The sequence below is a fragment of the Mesitornis unicolor genome, unplaced genomic scaffold (assembly GCF_000695765.1).
Source record: "Mesitornis unicolor isolate BGI_N332 unplaced genomic scaffold, ASM69576v1 scaffold21826, whole genome shotgun sequence".
Lineage (NCBI taxonomy): Eukaryota > Metazoa > Chordata > Aves > Mesitornithiformes > Mesitornithidae > Mesitornis > Mesitornis unicolor.
In genome coordinates, this window is record NW_010189193.1 from 31,927 (window position 1) to 57,679 (window position 25,753).

Sequence of the window (25,753 nt, forward strand, 5' to 3'; positions counted from 1 at the left end):
CACAGAAGCCTTCTCCCATCAGGTTATTTTTATTCACTTGCTTTCCTTTTTAGATTTCCCTAGCCTCTAAGAGGATGTGCAGTAATTGGTGCCTCTTGTGGCTACCTCACCTCTGCCCAAACAACCCAGATCTCAGTTGTGCAGGGGGTCCCAAAATAGACCGTGACTCAGACCTGGGAAGAGGAGGCGAGTGAGCCAAGCCCTGGGGTGGTTAGGGTGGATGTTGACTTCACAAGATGCATTTGAAAAGTTTCTTTAAAGCAGAGGAGGATCAGTGACGGGAAAATCTAGTTTTACTGATCGAAACCTCTTTGATCTGGAATGGCATCTCAGAGAGAAAGCTCTGACTTTTCCACCGGTGCTGCCAAGTCAGCCTTTCCGGGGGGCAGGATGGCTTGATGATGACTCACAAAAATTAATCGCCCCACCTCGCACTTTTGATGTAATTCTACCTGTTCTACCTCTTAATTCCTCAGACTTCTTCTTCTTTCATCTTCTCTTATCTCTCATTCTTTACACCATCAAGTCATCCTTGGCCAACATCTGCTGATGCTTTTCCTATCTCCAGCACCACCTCTGCATTTCACCTTTGCCTCTCCATTTCCTAAATAAAATCAAGAGTTCTGAGAGCGACCCTTTGCACTTTGTTAACATCTGAGCAATAGCAACTTTCACTCATTAATGGACAGTGCAAATAAGGAACACGTCAGTAATAGATTTACCTAATTAGGGAAAAAAGTGATGAAAAACCTTTCCTTCCCGCCCCCAGATTTCCTCTAAAAATGAGCTGGACTGTGGGTTTTTTTTGTCTTGCATTGTGCTAAGTATTGTTATTAATTCAGAAATAAAGCTGACAATTTGGGAACGTGATCTGGGACCCCACATTCAGCCTCGCTGCTCATCACTGCTAACACCATCCCCTTCGCTTGCTAACAACTGCTGCCACCGCCAAGCCATCCAGGTCTGAATTCCCTCAAACTCCCTCAAATCTGAAGCAAGTCCACCAAAAGCAGTCAAGTTTCACTGATGAAGTCACAGCAATTAAGGGCTTCTGGGACTTCTTCTGCCATTTGGCAAACTTTCCGTTGCGGTGGGAAATAGGATGACAAGACAGCGGTATTGTCTGGCTTGACAAGATCAGAAGAGGGCAAGGATGTTTTACAGTGAAAAAAAAGGATTTTTGCTTTGTTCCACAACAGCGAAGAGCAGTTAGGTTTTCAGACACTAATTACTCCTGCTCTGAAAACAATACATGAAGCCAGACACGCCGAACAAAGCTACAGCTGCTACATGTGCGTGGGGGAGCAGAGGCTGTGCTTTCTCCATGTAAATGCAAAGTTGCCTTTCTTTCCTACACTTCCTCAGTACAATATCGAAGCCACAATTTCCTTTTAATTATAGCCCCTCTTTTTGAGCAGCCCAGTCCACCTGATGATCCTTGGGCACAAAAATGGTCAGAGCCAAGCGCCCCAAAGACCTGTCTTGTCCCATGTCCCATTCCACCAGCACCACAGAAGAGCCCAAGCAGGAGAGTGTGCACCGAGTGATTTAATGTCATCTGACTCATGAAATGTCCCCCTTCAGCAACGCTCACAGGGCTTAGACTTGAAACCAACAGAACATGCAATTAACGGCAAGTATGAGCTCAAGTATGATTGATGAACTGGCACAGATTTCCTCTCCTGGGCTTTCATCGGTGCCTGCATTAGTAAATAACAGATAAAGTTCTACCTCCAAAAATTCTCAATGGGGGTTAGTGTTTCTCCATTCCTTTATGAGCATGTGGGGAAGAACAGGCAAAAAATAATAAAAAAAAAGGTATCTGTTTTGGCTAGTTGTCCTATTTTCTGAAAACAGCATCTTGTAATCCACTCCCCAACCCGTCTACAACATGCTTGAGCAAAATCTGCAACACCCACACACGTGCTTGCAAAAGCCCAAAGATCCATTATCCTTTCATTGGGATTTATTTCCCCTTCACTTGCTTCTGGTAGTCAAACTGCCAATTGTATTTACTGTCTGCAAAGCAACGAGGAAAAGACACCGCTGGCAATTAGTTGCTGCAGGTAGCACTCCAAAAACAAGGGAAAAAAATGAACTTTCAAAACACAGTAGTGAAATGCTGAAATGCACAGGGCTCCTTAGCGAGATAAACAGCTCGAGAACAGGACAGGGGTTTTTGCCTTCCTTCCTCTGGGATACAAAGCAAAGGCATTTCTTTTAGCTAGCCCTGGAAATGCTGCATCTGTTCCCAGGACTGTGCTGATGTGTTTGCACACTAGTGCCTCCAGTCAGCCAGTCCCTGGGTAAATGACCCTTCTCAAGGTGCTCAATATGGATTTTCTGTAGGTTTAGTGGAAGAGCACTAATAAAATAGAGCCTTTCCTCTCATCATTCCCATAAGACTTTCCTAAAGGTATTACCTGCATGAAGAAAAATACTTTAAAAGTGACCTTTCGTACTCAGGTGAAAGTAGGAATCTGCGTGAGAAGGAAAGGACTTTTCTTCAATGAAATGGAGGTTCATTGACTCTTCCAGAGTCCCAAATGCACTTCACAGCCTGTTCTCAAGGAGGAAGCAACGCACACAGAGATGCAAAGAGCACTGCCCCCGGTGCTGGGGGCGAGGGGGAACTGTGCAGCAATGAAGCCACGCTATGAGCTCTCATACACACCATGAAGTCTTGCAGAGGGAGTCACTGCTAAGAAGTTGCCCTCAGTCCATACTTTTTGCCAATTACAACCATTACCCATTAATTCCTGTAGAAAAGTTCTCTCCAGCCCTTCAAAGCCTAATAGCTGAAATGTTAATAGAGCCCTGGGCAGCTATGGGGATGCGATGGGCTTCACCCAGCAGTGGGAGAGCAGGTACCACAGAGGTCAATGATCCCTGGCCCTTTTGCACTGGTGATGTTCTGGCAAAACAAACAGTTTTCCACCTCTTTGCTAACAGCAACAAGACTGTTTCTCACCTCAAGCTTACTCTCTAGCAGCTCTTTTCCCACAATAAAGAAATTACCTGTTCCCTGTCTTTCCCACTGCCCATCTGCCACAAGGAACATCCCAGCCCTACCTGCATATGCCATAGCCACTCGAAACTGAGGTGCTTACGCATATTTCCTAACTGTCCCAGCAGTTTCCCATACCTCACTCTACCAGCCTCAAACACAACGTCCCCTCCAGACTCCTCAGCACCCAAAGGTGCCTTCAGTACTCTTCTCTCTTCGGCTTCCTCCCCTTCCAGAGCAGCAGAACATTAGTTTCTACCACATGCCTATGATATCAGTTCATTTTTCTCAGGAGATAAGAAACAAAATTAAAATTCTCCAGCTGACTCAGCAATCCAAGCTTGGTCTTTTGTTTCTTTGCTTTCTAGAAGAAAAAATACAGTTTGCTGATCAAAGAGTATTTGTAAGTATTTGACTTCCAAAAAATATACCAAAGACCATATCTCCCTAGAATTACTCAACATTACCAGTAGTTTCACGCAGATACATACTTCATCTTGCAAACATTTATTCCTAATAAATGTCCTGGACACTTGAACATCCTAAAGATCTGAACTTTGTCCCAGCTGCCTTCAGTGGCTCATATCCCTCCAAATGAAAGTCCAGAGCAGCATCACCAGAAAACCCCAGAAGACGCTGCTGGGAAGCTGACCAGGAAAGCTGTAGCAACCTATATTCTTCCCTGGGTTTTGTCCAGCCAAAATAATGGGAAATATTCCTCCCCCTCAACATTTTCAATTTCTTAACTTGCCAGGTTCCCAGTCCTCACTTGCACATAGCTGTTGTGCAAACATTTGGCCAGTCCTATTTTCCTACAGTGCTGTTTTTAATAGGACAAGCTGTCAGCCACAGTTGCTGTCTCAACACACCACATTGCAGGCGCCGTGTTGGGAGAGGTGGTAATTCCTCCAGCACCGGCAGCTCGGAGCAGAGCATCGCAACACACATGCCCTCTGCTCCATCCCTCTCCACCTCACATCTCCTCTCCCATTAACATTGCAAGTCAGAGACCCTCTGGGGTGCTCAGAGGAAGGGAAGCTACAAAACCCTTTTGCGGATGGCATCCAAAGACGTTGGAAAAGGGACAACCACAGTGGTGGCAGGGAGAGGGCACCAGTGCTGCGTCCATACAAGACCCGCTCCCAGTGATTGCGTTCACAAAGCTCTTGGAAAACAGCCCACACAACAGCTTTGTCATGCTCCTGGAGGAAGAAACGCCCCGGATGCATGCCAGACACAGCAATGAACCTCCTTAGACTGTGCATGTAGCAGTAATGCAAACCCTAGTACTCCACCGTAGCACCAAAAAGGAAATAAAATGGCTCATTATAGCACACATGCCGCCGGGAGTGCTCAGAAAGCTGAGTGGGTGATCCCAACCCCAATTCCAAGCCTACATCCAGACCCAGATTTATCTCTCAAGATATTTTCACAGCTCTTTTCAGAAACACACACTTTTCCTTGCTGTGCAAGCAGAGCCTAGCACTCAAAGGCATGCTCAACTGGTCTTTACAAACCCAAACACCATCTCAGATTCAGCACTTGCATTTTTTGTGGTACAGACTGGTGTCACTACTCTCTGTTTTCCCTTCATTGAGCTATTTTCTCTGAGTGAACTGCTTTCTAAGCTACTGAGAAGCTTAGCTGCCATCTCTGAAGGAAGATAACCCTTGATTATCTTTAAAAAAGTCATTGTGTCCATAGAACTATGTGAATTAGGAGGCCTGGAGATGTCACAGGCATGTATTTGCATTGCCACACACACAACTGTCCAACGTTACCTGGTCCCACCATGAGATCCTGACTGAACCCATAGCTCTGCTACCATCTCCTCTGGACAGAGACAGGAACCAGCTTCCAAATTAACAAACCTCTGTCAGAGCAGGAAAAAAAGCTTTGGAGAAAAACCCACAAAGATCTAAACTTCTAGAATTATACCATAAGCAATAAAAAGCATAAAGCTAAGGCTTAAAAACCAGTCGCTGAATCTACTAAGACTGTTTTTGGGAAATGGGTACAACAAATCCCTGGGCAGTGCACTTGCATGGCGCGACGTGGGACCACTGAGCCCACCCTTCCTGCACCCCAGAGCGCTCTGCTGCTGCTCGCATTGCTTCATAGCATTTGTGCTATCGCCAATTCACTTTGTCTTCTGCAATCAAATGGGCTATGAACTCCATGTAAAATCAATCCAAACTCTTGTGCATCACCTGATGTCTAACACAGAACCACCTGAAAGCATAAATCCTTTGCTCTGTGAGAAACAGGGTTCACATACAGTTCAATCTAGGTGTATAAACCCTGAAAGCAGCAATTTCATCTCCAGGACCAGCCAAGATAAAAACAAGAGCAATTACAGAAGATGCAGCAACATTTATTCCTTTGTATTTTCCCAAGTATATTGTTCTACAGTACTTAAAGCAATAAAATTAAGCCCTCTGTAGAGTTGCACAGCATGACTCCAATAAAACTCCCTGTTGAAATATTCTCATTCGAAGCACACTCAAATCCTTTGCTTGGGGAGCCCGTGGGCTGGATCAGCAGCACTTCACATCAAGTAACCCATGAAGCATCACTTCTGTGATGGGACAGAACAGCGAGAGCCACCTCACTGTGTGGGGCTGTGCTGGATGGGGTTGAATGCCCACCTTCTCCAGAGCTTCTTAAATAAGAAATATTGCATCAAACTCTTTGGCAAATAAATTCACATAGAAGGCAGGTGTGGGAGGAGACCAAAGCCACCCCACCTATCCAGTTCCCTGCGGTCCTGGTGTAACCTTCAGTGCTGTTGCATAGCAAATGCAGATGTGGGAGCAGAGGAAAGGGGAAGGACGTGTGTTTGATCGTCTCCTCGTCGGGTCGCCACACACCGTCTGGGGTGTGGGATCAAACACCAAACAATGCAAAGCCAAAGGGTTTCTGCTTTGGTTGCTTCTGTACTGGCGGCATGAAAATGTACAAAAAGAAATTTGCAAGAGAAGTTGTAAAAACCTGACTTTTAGAGAAAGCCTTTGTGGCAGGCACAGATAAAACACTACCACTGCACAACACTGCAGAGACTATTCATGAATATATATTAAGAATTCAAATTGGGAAAAAAGCTCCATATATTAACAAATCCAAAAGTGACTTCCACTTTAAGAACAAACTCTGTCTAAAGTATTAATTTTTATGGCACAAAAACAGCGTTAAGCATAAAATACAGCCTCTGTGAAGCAAAATAAGGATGGATCAATACCATCCTAATTCAAGAAACTAATTGCTTTGAGTGCCGAAAGAAAAGCTTCTGCAATTTAACAAAGATTTAAGCAGCAGCGTTCTCACTTCTCTGCAGCAGACAGTGTCTCCCGAAAGCTGCTATCACTTTCCTTCCCCATTCACTTCCCAGCCAGCTGTGTCCATGAATTCAGTGTTCATGCAATGTTTTTGCATGGACATCCATAAGAAGAGAGCAGACAGCAGATGACCAGCCTGAAGGGTTGCAAAGCAAGACAAGTCTCCTCTACAGCCCCAGTTCAGCATTCAAGGATGTGTTTGTGCCAAGTTTGAAGGGATTAAAGATGATAAAATAGAAGCTGGAGAACACTGAGTGTCATGGCAACTGAGAAGACCTAAAGATCTGGAAAAGCCCTCTCATCTGCAGAGCTACTTCCCCACAACAAGCCTACTGGCTGGGGCAATGAGCTTCTGCCTGGTTGTGCAATGGACTGAGGACCTCCAGTTTTACAAATATTGGCAGCCAGACCCCTTTCTCTGACCTACTCAAGCAGCGTATCATTGCGCAGAGCCCAACACACCAGCAGCGTGGTGAGTAATGACTTGACCGCTTTCCCTTTGGCTGCAGCTTCTTGCCTGTGTACAAACCAGCTCAGCACAGGAGCTGAGCCGTTCAGATCAGTCAGCAAACGGTGAGGGTGGTGGATGGTCTCTTCCTTCGCATGACACGCTGCATCTGATATGCTAAGGACCACATGCCCAGGGTCAGCCTCAAAGAGAAGGTGAAAATGCGGCTCTATCAGATTTCTGGTGGTTTTCTACAGATCTTATGCAGGAACAAAGTGTCAAGTGACTGGGAGCATCTCCAGGCCCTCAGTGCTGGGAAGGGAACACTTGCATTTATCCACAGCTCAAGCAAAAGTGAAAGCTGGCAGCAATAACCATTCTTTGGCCAAGCTGCCAACCTTGAAGACTTCTACAAAGTGGGTTCTGAAGGCTGTAATTGGGGTCAGGAAGAGGCACTCAAAACTAGAAGAGCCACAAAAGGATCATTTTTATCTGTTTTAATCAGACCAGCAAGGATTTCATAAAACTCCCTGACAAGAGGAATTAAACTGTACATTGTGCTCATGGACAGCCACTACTGCAGACCACAGCTGTCCAAGTACGAAAGCACAAGCATTTTTTCTCATTCTACTCTCCTCTTGGTCTAAAAAAACATCCCACAGGACATGCAGGAGCAGAGAGCAAAACCAAAGAGCACAGAGCTAGTGCAGTCCTTGGAGAGCCACAGATTTACAGATTTTAATTACTTCAGTAGTCTGTAGTCACGCACAAGTAAAAACCACATAAGGGCTCTGAATTATGGCATTCACTCTAATAACTAGAGCTGGTTACAAAAACAGGAACTATTTTTTTCCTATTAAATACTGTGCTCATTCAAAGCTGAAAATAAATACATTTATTTTGCAGACCTGGATCAACTTTTCCCTGGCCCAGGAGACAACGTAAGAGCAAACAGCTCTAAGCCAACAGCTCATTGATTACAGCGCTCAGCTTGGTTGTGCGAGCTCCACATTCAGGTTGCTTGTGGACTTGCTTTGTTACAGAGACTTGACCAGGGTCTCTGATGCCTTTACCTCCAGGGAAGCCATGTGCTGGGGCCATACTTTAAACAGCTCAGAAAGTTCTTGCGTTCATGTCACTGGGGGACAAAGTCTTCTTACTGGGCTTCCACTGGCAAAAAAAAAAAGGATTTTTTAAAAAAAAGGGATCTGCAGTTTCCTGGACAGCCCTATAAAATGCCAGAAAATATGAATCACAACTAAGAAAAAAGAATAACATCTGCATTTCGTAGTTAAAAATACATCTTAATGCTTTGGTCTCCTTTGCATCATGAGGTCACATTAAATAGGAAGAGACTTTTGTGAAGGTATCACAATTAGAGATATCTGTATTCTGAAAGATTTATCTCCTGAATTTTGCTCAGCAGGGTGCAGCATTAGGCTCATCACTGGCATCATTTCCAGTTTCCACTAACAGTGGTTAAAACCTGGAAGTCCTTGTTAGGCAAATCTATTCAACAAAAGGCCAAAATTAGGTATAAAAAGCACTGCTGAGATCAGGGTTTGAAACTGTTGTGGAAGAAGATATTTAAAGCCATGACTGAGCCCTGAGTGCCCATCCTAAAGAGCCAGTATATAAATATATATATATAATTGGGGTATTGATGGAAATCTCCAGCTTCACTGATGCATTATTGAACGCCTTTCCTTGTCTGAGCTGATGTTAACCCCACATCTGCAGTGCTACATGAGGTGGCCACAGTTCGGCAGGAAAAGAGCCTAAATTGTTGCAGCTTTCAAGGACTTACTGATTGCAGAGCCAGAAGGGACCACCATGACCACGCAGCTTGTGCTGTTTGCTGTTGAACTCCACCAGACCATCTCTGCAACTCCTCTTGGTGCAAAAGCAGAGCTTTTCCAAAGGCACTAAGTTTTGATCTCAGGAGTTCCAGGATGGAGATTTCTCCCTTCATTAAGCTGGAATGGGTCATGCAGAGTTTAACCAGAGGCTCTCACCTTCCCGGGACCTCTGCCAAATCTGCCTGGGAACTGGGGCATTTACATTTTGGCACCAAGCACATCTGAAGTGTCCAACTGGTCAGCAAATGCTGGCTTGCTTTTGCTTCCCTCTACCCACAGAAGCGTTGTGAGGCCACAATTTGCCTTTGAAGAATGGGCATCTTCACAGAATCACAGAATATCAGGAGCTGGAAGGGACCTCGAAAGCTCCCCCAGTCCAACCCCTGCCAGAGCAGGATCACCAGAGCAGTCACACAGGAACACGGCCAGGCAGGTTTTGAATGTCTGCAGAGAAGGAGACTCCACACCCTCTCTGGGCAGCCTGGGCCATGCTCTGGCACTCTCACAGGGAAAAAAATTTTCCTTATGTTCAGCTTGAACCTCCTATGCTCCAGCTTGCTCCCATTGCCCCTTGTCCTGGCATTGGACATCCCAGAGCAGAGCCTGGCTCCTTCCTCCTGACACTCGCCCTTTACAAATTGATCCCCAGGAATGAGGGCACCCCTCAGTCTCCTCTGCTCCAAGCTCAGGAGCCCCAGCTCCCTCAGCCGCTCCTCAGCAGGAGATGCTCCACTCCCTCCATCATCTCTGTGGCTCTGCTGGACTCTTTCAAGCAGTTCCTGTCCTTGAACTGAGGGACCAGAACTGGACACAATATTGCAGATGTGGTCTGAGCAGGGCAGAGTAGAGGGGCAGGAGAACCTCTCTGCTCTACAACCACCCCTTCTCATCCACCCCAGGATGCCATTGGCCTTCTTGGCCGCAAGGGCACATTGCTGGCTCATGGTCATCCTGCTGGCCACCAACACCCCCAGGTCCTTTCCAGCCACTCGTCCCCAGGCCTGTAGCGCTGCATGGGGTTATTGCGACCAAAGTGCAGGACCCAGCATTTGGCCTTGTTGAACCTCATTCTATTGGCTTCAGCCCATGGATTCAGCCTATCCTGTCTTCTGTGTGATGAACACATGCAAAGCAAAATACAAACCTTTGAGGGTTTAACTGACCAGATGACTTTATTTCTTCCCATCTCCCACCCTTAGCTGGTGCAGGTGGGAGGAGAGCCAGACACAGCTGCCTTACAGTCAGCATTGCAGGCAACTCCTTAGCACTGAATTTTAAACACCTCCTATTTATCAGCAGCTCCTGCTCTCCCAGCCATCATAGACATTTATAATCTTTTGGCCAAAATGTTTCCACTGAATTCTGAAGCAAGATTTACTACAAATGTATAATAATAATTAAGAAAGGAAGGCTAGTGCACTCTGGCACAGAAACGTGCTAATATTAATGGAGGCTTTTTCCAAAGAATGATCGTTGCAAAGCACAAAGAGTTAGCTACTTTCTCCTTAATTATCAACTGTAGCTTCTAAGTAGGCAATTTAGATTGGGCTGTCATATTTCAAATGAAAGATGAGCCTACCCATCGCATGCAGATGAGGCACACAATTTAAAGGGTGCTCAATGGGAATGTCTTCATTCAAATGAGATGTTTTGAGAGTGAATGAAAAGCTCCCATAAAATGCAATTTCCTTTTACTTCAAAAGCCAGGAATACTTCAGGAGACAGTTTTACTAGCACACTGGAAAGATACTTATAGGTGATTTAAAATCAGATGGAAAACAACATTTGTTTTGCTCACACACACATATTCTTTCATCAGGCTCTCACATTAGCACCACCAGACAATCCCATTTTGTCCCACCAGTAACCATGGCTCAATTCTACTAACATCTATGTATGTACTTACCTTAACCATTGGCTTAGGTATGACTGTGTTTAAAAGTTAATCATGTGTTCCTCTGGACCAATATTTTCCAAGTAGTTTGCAGGATGAAAGCCACAGGAAAAGGCAAGATATACTCCAAATGAATTCCCATGCAGCATTTAACTTGGGGACACTCTGCGTACGTAGGCTGGGCTAAAGCACCTCCAAAAGCACAGCATTGCCCAACAGCCAGGGTCTGAGCAAGGCATTAAGCAGGACAGAATTTCGGGGGTGAGATAAGCACAAAGTTGATATTAGCAGATAGTATCTCTGGCTGGCAGCGTGCTGCTTGTCTGTGCACCACAGCACCAAGTGTGTGTTTCTGATATGCAAAATTTCATTGAAATCAGTAGCTGAAGCCCAAACATTTCAGTGTAACTCTGCCAGTTACAATAAAAACATTAAGTTCGTAACACGAACAATTATGTAGCAAAAATCTTCCGTACAGACTTTCTAAGTCAGGCCTGACAACTCAGCTGGCAACCGAAAAAATTTGCTTTTAGGAGGATCGGTTAAAAAGTACCTCAATATGTTGAACACCAGCAACAACTATGCGCATGGCAGGTGTACTATTCAACCACTTATTATCAGAGTAAAATCAATGAATAGCAAAGTACACAAACAGCAGCAAAATGTTGCTGGGATTAGCAAAAAATAAATAGGACCTTCACCAGAACCCTTACTACAGAAAAAAATATTGCCTCAGGCACTTGAATGAGTGACAAATGCAATCTGAAAAGGTGATGGACTGCAAGAGTAACACATAACTCCAAGATGCTGATTTCTCCCCCTCAAAAAATCGTTACTGGGTTGAGGGTCAAACTAATGAACATCCTAATGTGCACCAAATTTGCAATAGATATTGTACCAAGTATGGATCCTAATGCTGAAAAAAGGTGCTAGTGTGGGAGCAGGGAAGTTTTTTCCATATTTGAACTTGTAAAACTTTTGAAACACATATACAGGTATCCAGAAGAAAGGATTTGTGCTTTAAAGCATAAAGAGGTAAAGGAATCCTTTGTGATAAAACAAATTTAATTTTTAAAAGTGTGCACTTAAAAAAAAAATAAAAGCTCCAGATTACTCTGATGGTCTTCTTTAGTGATTAATGTACTTACCTGTATTTTCTCACTCTTATCCTTTTTCAAAGGGCAAATGAATCCAAGACCAGAATTAAACTGGGAAAAGAGCATGATTCTGTGCAGGGGGTTCCTCTGGGTTTTTTTTAGCGCTCCACAAGTTCCTGCTGCCAGTTACAACAGCAGTAATTCAATGCAGGAGCCAAGCATAACTATAATTTTACCATAACTTTAAACTAATATTAATTCTTGATTTTTAACCATATCCTTCAAAACTCCCTGTCTGCTGGAACTAATTATTTCCCTTGAATCCTTTGTTTGCTTGAGACTTTTGCAGCTTGTAGGCTGGGGCTGAGAAAAATCTCAGTAAGAGGATACAGAGATGCTCCTTGGTGTGCAGAAGCATCTGGAGGTACCTGCTGCAGAGCAAAATACTCCTTCAGTACATCCAGGACTAGCCCAGGCCTATAGGAACCACTGGTTTGAGATCAGCTTGGAAAGTTGTATTTTTTAATCTCACACCCCCAGATGCCATCAGCACTGGGTTTTCCCCTCCTGCATCCTCCATTTCTTTATCTAAGGTGATGGGCTCCAGATGCACAAGGTCACAAGTGAGATGCCCCTACATTCAGTCTGGAAAACGTCCCTATTCTGCCTTTGATTTAATGGGAACATTTTCAAGCTCCTTCAATCTAATTGCCAAAACATCCAAGTTCTCTTACTTTGCCAAGCTGTCCTCTTGAGCCTTACAATTTTGATTGCTTGCTTAAAGCTCTTGACACTTACTCAACTAGTCAAGATCTAGCAGCAGTTCAACTTCTAGGAGAAAACAAAACTTTCAGCAATGTGAATGAAAGCAGCTGATAGCACAGCTGTGTGGCTTTCTTCATTTCAAGCCATGCTGGAAGGCACAGCTCAAAAAGCAGCACTCAGGTATTCAACTGCTTCAGTGTCGCCACTGACAGCCACAACAGCATCTCCCCTTCCACCCACACCACCCCCAGCTGCCAACCAATAATCAGAATGCTGAAGGCACTTGAAAGAATAAACAGCACATGAACATGGACTTGTTCAGACCTGGATGCAAGACAACTGGTGGGAAACTCATCCTACTTGCACAAAGCCTATGTGCCTATGCAGGCAGATGAGCTTCAGGATCACAGCCCTGAGAAGGAAGCCTCAACTTAAAATGTGAGGAGACACTGCAAGGGCCAGCTGCAGCCTCAGTCAGATCCCTTCTGCAAATAAACCCTATTTTGCATCATCTTTCCAACATGCTCCAATGTTACAATTACTCAATTATTTCCAGTTTTCTGATAAGGAAGAGTGGGAAAGAGCACACCCAGCTACCTCCTAGAAGCAATGGTCAACGTGCATGGTAAAACACCAGGAGATACTCGCTGGCTACTTCTCTCCTTTCTATTAACTTTTTATAAAAAGTACTATTTTATAATCTTGTAAATTAAAAGCACTTTAGGGTGTACTCTGTAATGAATACTGGAGAAATGACCTATTTGGAAGTGAATCACATTACGAATTCACATAACTCAATTTTCAGGATCTCTCTCATGCATACTAAGCAGAAATGAAAGAAAATGCAGACAAGTTCAAGACAAAAAAATAAACGTTTGTAATACCAGAAAATGTGCCTCTTCGGAGTAATAAATGTGTGTCAAGGAAGAACAGCGGTTCAAGTAATCAAATTCAGTTTCCACTGTTTGGAAGTTGCTATATTTTAGGACGTGTTAAAGGAGTAGATGCTATTGCGTCTGGTCTGTGCATAGCAATCATAAGCAAAACAGCGTGTGATTTCCCAAGGAAGCAAAATAATTTTAGATTCATAGTGTACTAGGCTTGAGATTGGATTATGTATTCTTTTCTTAATCATCTCAATTCCTTAAAGAAATCACTTACATAGAAGTGAAAGGTTTCTAAAGTAGACTTGACATCTTTAAAAACAGAAAACTCTGGATGGTCTTTTGAAGCAGTATCCTAAATGGCATGAACATTTACATATACAAATATATATACACACATATTTTTTAACTTCACTAGAGCTTTCAAACATACTTAAACAACATAAAATCTGTTTTCCTAAGTCAGTAGGTTCCAAGGTTTAAAGTATTCAGGCACCGAGAGATGCAGACAGGCAATTAGAATAATTTTCAAAAGCATTTCAAAATTATGGTTCAAATTTGTTTTGTCTTTTGCTTCCCCTTCCCCATGCAGTGGCTCTTCCAGGTCCTTGCTGCTCCAATGGTTGGGAATCCTCCCTCATTTCCAGCTTAGTTAATGGTTAAAGCACAGTTAATGGCTACTTTATCCCCATTTTTTCTCTGTGGATGATGTGTTTTTTCTCTTTTTCCTTTCCTGCAGTTTTGCAACCCCTGAGCTGCCCTGGCCTTTATAGGACTCTGCATCCCCAGAAGCCACAAATTGGTGCTTACTCAAAAGTGCTATAAATGATGGGAAACCCCACTGAAAATGGGCTTCATATCAGCCCCCAAACACCCGCCTGCCTGCAAACAAACTGCCACGAAGCACGCCAGGTTACCTGAATGGGTAGGCAAAGGCTATGTCAATGTTGAGGTCACTCTCTGACTTGTTTGCACAGTCCACACTGAGGCGCAGTCCTCCAGAGTACCCACCGCATGTTGCAAATGCAAAGATTGCAAAAAGCTGTCAAAAACAAACAACATTTTTATTTTATTTCTCTTTCAGCAACCGCCAGAGCTGATCCATGCAGCAGCACCAGCCCCCTCGGGTCAGGTCATCCATCACTGTGTGCACTCAAGACATTGCCATACATTACCCCTGCACCCTTCCCAACAAAGAACCACAAAACGTGAAGCTCTGTTGCCACGCATAGACAGAAACTTCACCATTTGTCTGCACCAGGCATCTCAGCCCTCCCCTTCTGTGTCAAGCCCCATTTGGGATTCACAACCCAGGCAGCTATTTAAATCATCCCACTGACAGGCAAGCTTGGACAAGAGAAGGATGAATATTGACTGAGCGTAATGAAGCAGTTTTAACCCAAATAAAACACTGGCAGAAGGATTTATAAGGAGCAACCAGGAGTAGCAATAGTAGATCAAGACAGCTCATGTGGCCACCATCCCATTACATGGCAAAACACAGAATCATGCTGCCCCCATTCCATTGAATGTATGACTTGGAAAAGAGACAATTATTTTTGTATTATTTTTCCTAAATTACTACCATAACACAAGATGGATACAGAGGTGCAGTAAACTGACATTCAGCAGAACAGGAAAAAAGTGAAGGTGCAGGATAAGCTCAGGCAAACCAGACAGGAACAAAGAGCTTGGGTGGTTCGGATGTAACCTGTATTGTACCTTAATCTTTCAGGAGAAAAAAGTGAAGGGGGGAATGTGCAGGCCAGAGACACATCAGCATTTATATCTATATATCTATATCATTTATGGTTCAAACAGAGGAATTGGAAACAGGGGCCTTGAAACATCATTGATGTAGCCTTTCTTGAGCAAAAGTGAGGACTGCTTATTTATGCAGCTGTGATTTAAATTAAAGGACGGGCTAGATTTTGTTGATAGTAGCATTATCGATCTGAAGTAACTCCATCAGCTTTAACAGAGTTATTCTGAGGTCTACAGCAGGACAGATACGGGAAATTATAAGTAAACCCACGATCCCATTGCAATTAAATAAGCTAAAAGCCAGCAACACAAAGGAAACAAGCAGTGCACGCATCTGGAAAACAAAACATGTACTTGGACACTGAAAAAATATACAGTGAGCAAATATAATAGCAAAATAAAGGACTGAATGATTCAGTAAAAGCAATTTGGAGATATAATAAATAGAAAAAATAGACCTATCCTTGCTGTACAAAACTCTGCAAAGCACACCATTAATCCGAGTTCTCCCAATTCGCAGCATGAGCAAGGCCAGGCGCTTCCACAGCCTCCTTGGTCTCCAGCTTTGTACCCGCACCTTTTCCCCAGGCACTGCCAGGTTACAGGGGCGACTCCTGAGCACTGGGACAGGCAGAGCCCCCCAGCTGTGTGGGGATGCACTGAGCACAGAGGATAACAGGAGAATAATGCAAGTTCCCACCCTGCTACTCCCAGTGGGACCAGGGCACATCAACAAGGAGAGGTGAGGAAAGCTGATAAAAACTCACTGAAAAAAGGAGAGCTGAACTTTACTGTGAATTGACTCATTAAATAATAAATGTTTCTACTATAACTTGAATGGTGTTCTTTCATCCTAAATGAGACACTTCCTCAGTAAATACAAGAAGTTTCTGCCCTTACATGCAGCACAGCACTGAAAATCAGTATTAATCATCTCAGTTTAATTTGTGAAGCAATGTCAGAAAACAATATATTAAGGAGCACAGGAGAGATTAGCGCTGACCTGCTTTCTGGCCTAATTAATAGAGTTGTGATCACAGAATTGTGAATTCAAGTGTTTTGCAAATACATAGGGCGGCACAAAGATTAATGCAGTGATATACAAAGAGGGAAATGAAGACCCATCATAAAGGAGGGGCTATCACCTCTCATCGACAGTGCTTAGCATGGCGACAAGAAGCAGGGAGATAAGCAATTGAAATACATCTCCTTTAATTAAGCATTGGAAATCAGCATAAACGCGTGCTACCATGTTCAGTCACCAAAGCCATGGAGCCATGCTCAGAAACACAGCTCAGGCTCTTCTTTCTCAGGATCTCCTCCAGAGCTCCTAGTTTTACCTCTCCCCTACTGAGTGCATCTGGGACAGCAGGCACCTGAAGTCTCAAGTCCCTCAAACAGGGCAGATCGAGGCTTTACTCACCCTTTAGCCCCACATTCAGCTCCTCAGCAGAGGCTTTGAAGATGCTTTTGCTCTTTCAGGAAACCCCTTCAGCCTCCTACCTCTCCAGCCACAACCCCCCAGGGCTGCCCACCAGTTCCCATATCCTTACTCAGCACACGCTTCCCTACAAGCACCCAAGCAGCACCCACAAAGCAGGTGGGAAAGGGAAAAGGACCCAGCTGGAGATTTTTATCCCAAACTTCAGCATAGCCTCAGTCAACCCAAGACTGGCTCTCTGTCGTGGATGGATCAGATGCTGCTAAGGGCTGGGGTCACCCAGCTGACAGCGATGCCCTGCTGATCCCCACAGCTGTATGCTGAGGCCATGCAGCACATTTTGGAAGCATTTTGATGTTTTACATTGCAGGAGAGCAGGGTAGGGGCTGAAAATCAATGGTGTCTCCCTAGAGTGCTCTGGCCAAGCAGCAGGCATAATTCTCCTCTTGTCCAAGCAGCCTTCTCCTCCCACCTCTGAGTTTTTTGTTATTTTTTTTAACCTAAGTTTTCCTGCTTTATGTTGTCAGTGGAGTGCCTGGTGCATTAAGCCAAGATTTACTTGTTGGCTTTTGTGCATGCTGTAATTCTGTGGCAGTCGCAGGAAACACTGTATTTTATTATAGCAGGATTTGTGTAAATGGCAGTTGTAAACCCCATAATGGGAGCTTTATGGGCCAGATTCAATAAAACCTCCATCTGCGAGATAATTTTATTGAAACTGGCCTCTCTGAAATTGAAAAGTTTATGGAGAAAGGGAAAGCATTTCCCTATGTTCCTATTTACTCTTTGCCTATAAATCCACACTCAGCTCTACTCCCATCTACAGCGTGCATGCACACCACTTTTCCCATTCATATCAGATAAATCTCCCCAGCACACGGCTACCTCTGGTTATCCCATGGCTGCTGCCTCTCCAGACAAGTCCTCAAGACTTCCCTGGAGGAGCAGCAGTTGGAGAAACACGGTGCCCTTAAGGCAATAAATCTTTGGTGCCGTGGCCATACTGAGCCCAGCCATCTCCTGTGCATCCGGTCCCTCCCGTAACAGCGATACCATGGGGAGGTCAGAGTCTTTCCTCCTGCCTGGACCCTTGCAGAGGAATGGAAAATGCCTGTCCCCTACCTGGATCAATGGTCAATGTGGGATGACATCCCAAACAAGCATCGCGCTCATTTTATGTGAACTATCAAAGGACTTACCAACCCACCCGATGAGGCCATAGACCAAAGGGAGGGGGAACAAGGGACATTATTTGAGCTCCCCAGCATGGACCAAGGAGATGCACATCTCCCACGTCCAGCCCAGTATGGTTTCAGACATCTCTAGCAAGGCAGCACATCTCTGAAGCTTGCAGTGCCTTTCTGTATCGTGATAAACTCCCCATCCCCTGCTCCTGTCACGGGATATTCCCTCTACGACCTTGCAGCCTTGGCCTGCACTATTGATATTTTTTGTAAGAAAGTCAGGTAAACACCATAGTCTAACTTAACTGACAGAAATTATATTTATTATGGTACTGTGCAATAATAAACAGCCGTCACTGTCAAATCACATTAGCATGTCTTAAAGATCAGCTGGCTCCTTAGCACTTTGAGAAAAAATAGCAATATAATTTCCAGCAGAGCACATGTTTCTCACATCAGCGCAGGGGCAGACAACAGTTCATCAGCTGACCCACAGCATCAGCTGGAAGCTCTCTTTCTTCTGATGCCAGGCTTCAGTGCTGCGGCAATGGGTCCTTTAATTCAGCATTCAGGAGCTGTTATCTATCCAGATTCCAAACCCAAGGCTGGTCCTCTCATTTTCCAGCCACCCCTGGTGGCCGGAGACTCGGGGCATGCGATGCTCTGGAGGAGCTGAAGTCCCAGCTGTGCATTAGACAGTTGGCAGTGCCTCAGCACACGACCCCGGACATCACTCATCCTGCCGTGGAAGGGAAAAATGGGATGATTTCCCATCGCTTCTCCGCGTTTGGCTTCCTGACAATTCCCCTCAATGCCTGCTGAGCGACAGGCTCGCTGCGCGCACCAGAAGAAGGCAGAACGGTTCCTGACAAGGCAAGTTAAAAGGCTTATGTAGAGCATGTTACAGCTAAAACATCCTGTTAGGAAGATAACACTGTCATTTAAAATCGATGAAACTTTCATATAAGCCGCCTGCTTTTCCTGGGAGCACGTCTGTCCCATGCAGCAGCCTTTGGCAGCTCTCTGGCATATGAGATGGAGCTGCCCTTGGGGGTGCACCCCAAATTTCCCTCATGCAAAGGGGAGATCCTCACTTTGCCTGAGGGCTCCTCGGTGACTCCTCCAGTAGAGTGAGATCTTAATAAGAAACCGTGCCGGTCTCACCTGGAGCTGTGGTGGCCAAAGACAAGCTGTGAGGGACATGCAGCTCGCTATGTGAGTTGGCCTGTAACAATTTCACTTGGGGCTAAGGGAGGAAAACGGTGATGAAACTGCTGGACCCTTTCCCAGAGAGGTCCCACCCTGGTCCCCCACTCCTGCCCTAACACTAGAAAGCCAAGGGGAACTCCTGACACTGCTAAAGAGCAACCTGAAATATTTGAGACACCTATGCTTTTATTAGTCATTTCACATATTCAAAGTGTTTTACAAAGACCTATTTTTCTGGCATCATTTCTGGATATAAGGCCTCCCTTTCTCCAGCTCGCCATAATAAAGAGACTGCGAAATGTTTGCCAAATGTTACGTTGCTTGACACTTTCTGCTGCTCACCGTGGCCAATGGCAAACGTGAGAGCAGGGAGGGAGTGCGATGCTCCCAGGGCCCCAGAGACATCCCCCCGCAGCCAGCATCCCTCACCCAGCAGAGCATCTCATTAAACCGAGATGATTTATTTATGGAGCTGAACCAGTAATTGAACATTATTACTAAGACTGTAAAGGGAAGGTTCGAAGGCACTAAATGACTGTACGGGAAAACATTTACTGCAGAGCTGATGGCCCAAAATATGTCAGCAGTGAAGGATTAGGAAGCACTCTCTCCTCCAGGTCTCTGCCTGTTTCTTTTTTAAAATCTGGCATTTTTCCTGTGCGGATCTGAGCTGCAGACTTCCTGGAATCACTTCTCCTACATAGAAGCCTTTGTGAACTGGAGATTATCAGATTATTGACTTTGGGATTCCTAATTATATCAACTTGACTGGTTGATGAATTGGAGGTGGATAGCACCGCAGCCGACGCAGTGCTGGGGGGTAGGCGATGACTAGCAGGAGTCATTTTCCTCCAACAGCTATACAGGAAGAGAGCTGAAATATATTCTGCTCCTGCTGAGAAACAAACCCTAAAGTGATTGTTCACTAATTGTGGGATTTAGTGTTCCCCCTTACAGATAAACAGCAGCATTGTGAAAAACGATCTTGTGCCTACCCAGATCTGGTCTGTGTGGAGGGGAAAGGCCAGGGATAGGTAACATCTCAGAGTCTGGGACTTGAAGAACCACATACACCCCATCTGGGGAACATTGTACATTTGCCCAAGTATCGACCCCAGCAGTGTCTTGGTTTTAGCACACGGCTTAAGGACTGACCACTCCAGCGACTGTCCCACACCAGGAGGCTCTTCCAGACCACGGCACCTCCAGGATGTGGTGGCAGCTGGGAAAGGGCTTTTGGTGTCACCATGCTGGAGATGGTGACATACAACCTCACACAAAGCACCTCATAGCTTTCACTTGGCTATCGGACTTAACGCTTCCAGCATCTTCTGAATTCTGAAAAGGGAATGGAAATGCAACTGCACTTGTGTTGGAGGAAAATCCTTGCATCAGCAATTTTGTATGGCTTGACACTGAGCTGAGAGGGTGAGCTAAGCTGTTTCTTTTGCACGCTGTGTGGTGAGGGTGGCTATCGCTGGAAAACATCACATCCTCCAGCCACCAAGGCCAGTGGGACCCACATGGCATGAGCTGACATGTCCCCAGCCACTGTCACCCACCTGGAGGAGACCAACCCACTCCAAGGCTTCCCCACTTGGCTGGGGTCTTCACCGAGACATTTTAGGGCACCTTGCAGAGAGCAGCCCTTGATGCTGCTGGCTGGGAGGAGAAGACCTGACCAAACGGCAGGCAGGAACCCCACAGCATCCTCTGTTTAAGCACAGCATTTCATTTAATGCTTTGCATTTTTTAAATAAAAAAAAATGCTTAATTTGATTCTTAATGGAAAGTTTTAAGGAAATGAAATTGGGGTATTTTTAGTGAGTAAAGATCATGTTATAATAATTCAGTTCTACAATACTTTAATCCCAAGGAGACAATTTTCTCTCTTTTTCTTTGAAGAAAACATTTATCTTTTTTATTCATCTTTCATTGATTATTCTAAAAATCCCATTTAGCTCCACCACATAATGGTATGTTAGTCTTTTCTCATTATATTTTAATAGAATAAAACCCTACTGTATATGAGAGGATTAGATAGCCATTCGTTGAGGTAAAGAACATTGCTCCTCCAGATGGCCAGACAGAATCTGTGTAATACCTTTCCTATTTATTAAGTTCAAAATGTAATGCAAGCTGATGAGATGTGTTTCATCCAGTATTTAATGGGTCAGCCATAAAGTTGAAAGCTAATGCTAAGGTTGGCAGCATGCATGGAAGAGTTAACAAGCAGAAAATAAAGACATATTTAAAGCATCTCTTCTTGGACTCAGTGAAATGAAAAGTTGTCAGAGGACAAAGCTACTTATACCAGAGGCGCAGAGATGCTCAGCTCTTCCAACCCCTCTAACCATTTATCAGAGGTCTGAGATAATTGAAGACATTTACGAGGACCTGAGGTTTGGTTTCTTTATTTATTTATCATATAAATTGCTTTCTGCACATGGACACTGTCAGGTTGGCAACAAGTCTTCCACAAAACGAAACACGCTGATACTGGCTGCAGACAGATTTAGGAGTACCTGGGGTGATGGCTGGGCGTACACTGCTTCGCTGGGGCTGTTTCGCTGCATTTATAGCCCGCAGCCCTTTTCCCTCCCAACTATAGAGTAGTCTGGAAGCTACAGCTCTTCCTCTGCAGTCTCCACAACTCCACATTTGTACATTCTTCTTTTAAGGAGGTGGGAGCACCAGTTGGACAGATTTGTTTAGATTTGTACATATGATCCCTGAATAACTCATGTTGTGACATGTATCACTCCAGCAGAGACATGCACTCCTTTTTGGGCCTGAAAACTCTCCCAGTCCTAGACTGCTGGCCAAAAAAAGACAACCGTGGTGGTCTCCACCAGGATGCATGTTGCGACTGTGCCCAGAGCATCGCAGGTGCCAGCCCTGAGAGTGGCTGCCCCTGGACTGGGTCCTCTTCCCCTTGCCCATGTCCCAGTGTGTCCACATCACCTCATGAGCTGCTTTGGCATCAATCCTCTGTGACCACCACAGGCAAAAAACAGGTAAAACCATCATCAAGTAAAGGAGAGTTTTTCTAACAGGCCATGTTAATTCTTATTTTATTTTATTAACAGGTAGGGTTTGGGAACCCAGCAAACACTCAGGTTCATGCACAATATGTAATTCTGCTCCTGCTCCCTCTTGAAAACTCAGGTTTTCTGCAGGCTTTACAGGCTGATTATATGGGATTTACTGTGTAACAAGTGTAAACATTTAATTATAAAATAAAAAAGGTCAGATGGCTGCTCATTACCTTGCTTGCTTGGTGGGTTTAAAAGCATGTGGATTTAAAATGGCCCTCGATATAACATAAATGCACACAGAGCATGAGCCAAGTTATTACTAAGTAGGATTTACTCCCTCTAATAAACACAGGGATTTACATTACGGCTGAATGACATCCACACATGGGCAGCACTCTGGGAAGGGAAAGTGTCCCCAAACTTAACGTCACTAAAACCCTAATGGTTGATACAGCCTCAGGGGCTCTGCAATAGTCATGACTACACCACAGCTTCTCTGCTGCAGCGCTGGATAGCAGTGGACTGCAGATCCAGCTCGCAAAAGCAGCGTTGTACATCAGGCATACACCATGGGACAAGGCACCTCTCCCAGCTGGGGAGCCCAGCCCCATCTCCAGCTCTCCCAGCATCACCACCAGGCACCACTGGGAAGGTCAAGGCCCTGGGCAGCACTGTCTGATGACTGCTGCAATTGCTTCGTTATCCAATTTGTGTCTTTGCTCTTGCCATTAGACCTGGACTTCGCTGGAGCATTTTCCGGCACTGATGACAGATGCACACAGCAGAAACGAGAGGTGGGAGCGCTCCTCTGACAGGAAAACGCTCCAACAGCTCGGTTCCTGCAGCATGGCACAGCATGGGGGCTGCAACAAAACCCTCCCCGCGTCAGCACCACTGAAAATGATTATTACAGGAAAGGCTCCCGTCCTTCAATCATGCTGTATTATTTATGACCTAATGATTGCCCATTGACTAGCAGGGATTATATGTTTGCTAAGATGTTTCTGGGTGAGTGAAAGGGCATTAACCTCATTATTATCACGTCCGTGCTCATCAGAGGCCATTAGTAGCTTCCTCTCGCTCCTGGTGCTGCTGTGTAGCTATTTGGTGTCATCTGCTGCCTCTCCACCCACCTGCCCCGCACACACGCGTGCCTGCACTCAGCTCTGTCTTCTTTCTCAAGCAGATTTAAGGAAACGGGTGAAAATGATTTAGCTTGGGAAGGAATCCAGAAAACTCTTGGGATTGATAATCTGGCGCAATATCTTTTTCCCATGAGGATTTGAGAGTGCTTTCAAATTGTTGAGCAATGGGGCCTCCAAACCCTTCTCACACACTCAGCAGCACTCTTTCAGATGATGCCTGGCCATTTTTCTCCTTTTTTTTTCAGCCCCACAACACTCGTACAAGCAGGACTAGAGGGAACCAAGGCTCTGCTTTCGGAAAAACACATGCAGTTTGCAAAGCCCTCAGGAACCACCCAGCCCTGGCCACTGGGGCCCATTAGGGGTGTCCCTCATTAATCCAAACATCGCAGATGTCCCCTTCCTGCTGCAGACCCAGCCTCGCCGTGGCATCTTTTCTAATAGAGGATAGCTTGAGCCCTCCGTACCAGATCCCTGCCTGATGTCCTGTGCAAGTGAGACCCAAACGTGGGACCTGTTGGCTCATCTCAAACTAGTTTTGGATGGAAAATTCCACCGGAGCTGACACCGACCTCGGCACCCGCTTCTGTGCAAAAGGCTGGAAGAAGAATTTGCTCCTGGCTAACTATCAGCCCACATGGTAAAAATAATTTCTTTGCTAATAATTAAAATGATGGGCTATAAATGAACATTTGCCTTCCTGAGCTCTGGGAATTCACAGGGAACATTTTGAGCAAGAAACATTTTCAAAATTAAAACCTCCTTTTCCTCTTCTTTTCCACCACTCATCTTACACTCTGTCTTCAGAGGTGGCACTGCTCTTCTTCCCCACACGTAAGCATAAAAAGCAATACCTAAACACAAAAATTTTCAGGACAAGCTAATAACAGTGTCCTTAAATTGAAAATAAAAAAAAGATTCCTTATCTGACACACTTCACCTGGACAGCTTAAGTTGTCCTGTTTCCTCAACATCCTCCCCTTCACTGTGCTTCTCCACACCTCTTGCTTATCTCTTTTTTCGTTGTACACCCTTTCATTCACATTCGCTAAAATCTGCAGCAATATCTACTTCTAAACACAAAAAAGATAACAAAAGAAATCTTGGCAAAACCCTTGCCTGAACATTTCCCATTTCCTTCATGGTTCAGAATACATAATTCTGAAATAACCAGGTGCCCTTTCCTTTCTCTGCTGCTCGCAGCTGCTGTACATCTTCTGTGCCACTTCCCAATGTACTTCAGATCCTCGCAGACCCCAGAAAAAAGCAGGTACTTGCACAAAACCAATAATGCATCAATATGGTTTTGGCCATTGCAATCTTTTTATCTGCACTGCTGGAGATGATTACCCAGCTTTTTTTTCTCTGTAGATTCAGGCCTCTGGAATAAAACCAGGGCCAATAAAATAAGGAAGCAAAGAAAACACAAGCAGAATGAAAAAGGCAATTGAACATGCTATAAATTCAGAATCAAGTGAAAGCTAATGATGGCCATGCTCACTAAAAAGAGGAGGACACAGCAAGGGAGATAGACTTATTAATTATTTGTGTTATGGTAGCACTTAGAAGCCTCAGTCCTTTATCTGGGACTAGCTGTGCTATACATGGCAAACACTCAAATATGTCTGTGGGTAATTGCACAGTTTCAAGGAAAATGTGCAAATGTTCTTTCACCTTTAGCAGCTCCTGGTTTGTTAATGCTGTTAAAAAGGGTCCAAGTTCACAACCAGTCGCTTTCTGAGCAGCTCATGGGATGGTCTCATGGGTCAAAGACCCCAGCATGAGGGTATCCTCCACCCACAGCCAGACTGGGCAAATCCCAGCAAACCCCCAAAGTGGGCATGGGACACATCCATCACCATCCCCATGCCCTGGTGTGGGGAACAGAGCACTCACTGTTGCCAACAGGGATGTTTCATCCTCATTGACTCTGCAAGTTTGATTGCTTTTCTAATTAAGACACATTTTATGTTAATCTACCAAGCCCCTTAGACTAAATCACTCACTTAATCTGTTGTTAATGCCCATATGTTTACAGCTTTCCAGCCTGCTGCAGCATATTTGCTTTGCCACGGCGCCGGCGAAGTTTCATGACAGATGAGCCGCTGCACAGCAATTCAGGTGGCGCAGAGCCCTTCCACCCAGACAGCCTGTGCAAGGTATGGACAGACAGACAGCCCAGTGGTTTGGCGAGGAGAGGGAAGGTGCAGCACTGCAGGTACGGCACCCAGTGCTGATCACCTGGCTCTACAGAAGGGCTCAGCACACCTTGATCATTTTCCTTTCTTTCTTTTTCCTTTTATTTTTCTCCAAAATAGGAGGTTGTGCATGACAGGAGGGGAAGACTGAAGAGATTCACAGTATCATCACGTCTCTAGCCCCAGAACTCGCTTACCCAGGAGTTTCACTGCAGGTTCAAGGGCTCTGAGCATCCCTTCGGATGAAGGGCAACAATCACGTGTGCAAACTAAGGGCAGATACAGTGATGAGCCCCTTCCAGCTTGTTCAGGGCTGGCCCTATGCCACCGCACGCCCTGGCAAGGAGCTAAACCTCTCCTTCAGGGCTGCCTGGGCTTTCTAGCAACCCTGCATCCCACGTATGGACATGTGTGTGCTGTGCTGGCAGGCAGCAGTTTCATCTCTTCATCTCACATCAGGCTGCCCACGCTGGCTCCAGATGAAG

The 25,753-nt window shown here is 45.1% G+C and overlaps 1 protein-coding gene across 1 annotated transcript in view; it reads right to left on the reverse strand.

The window, feature by feature from the left end:
• SYNPR (synaptoporin) overlaps positions 1 to 14,331 on the reverse strand; it is a gene marked incomplete at its 5' end in the record, with an annotated part of 28,484 nt that extends 14,153 nt beyond the window's left edge. Inside the window, one exon of the mRNA XM_010185990.1 lies at positions 14,207 to 14,331. Within this exon, the coding sequence (XP_010184292.1) occupies positions 14,207 to 14,331 (125 nt within the window). The remainder of the gene's footprint in view (positions 1 to 14,206) is intronic.
• Positions 14,332 to 25,753: the final 11,422 nt, after the last annotated feature.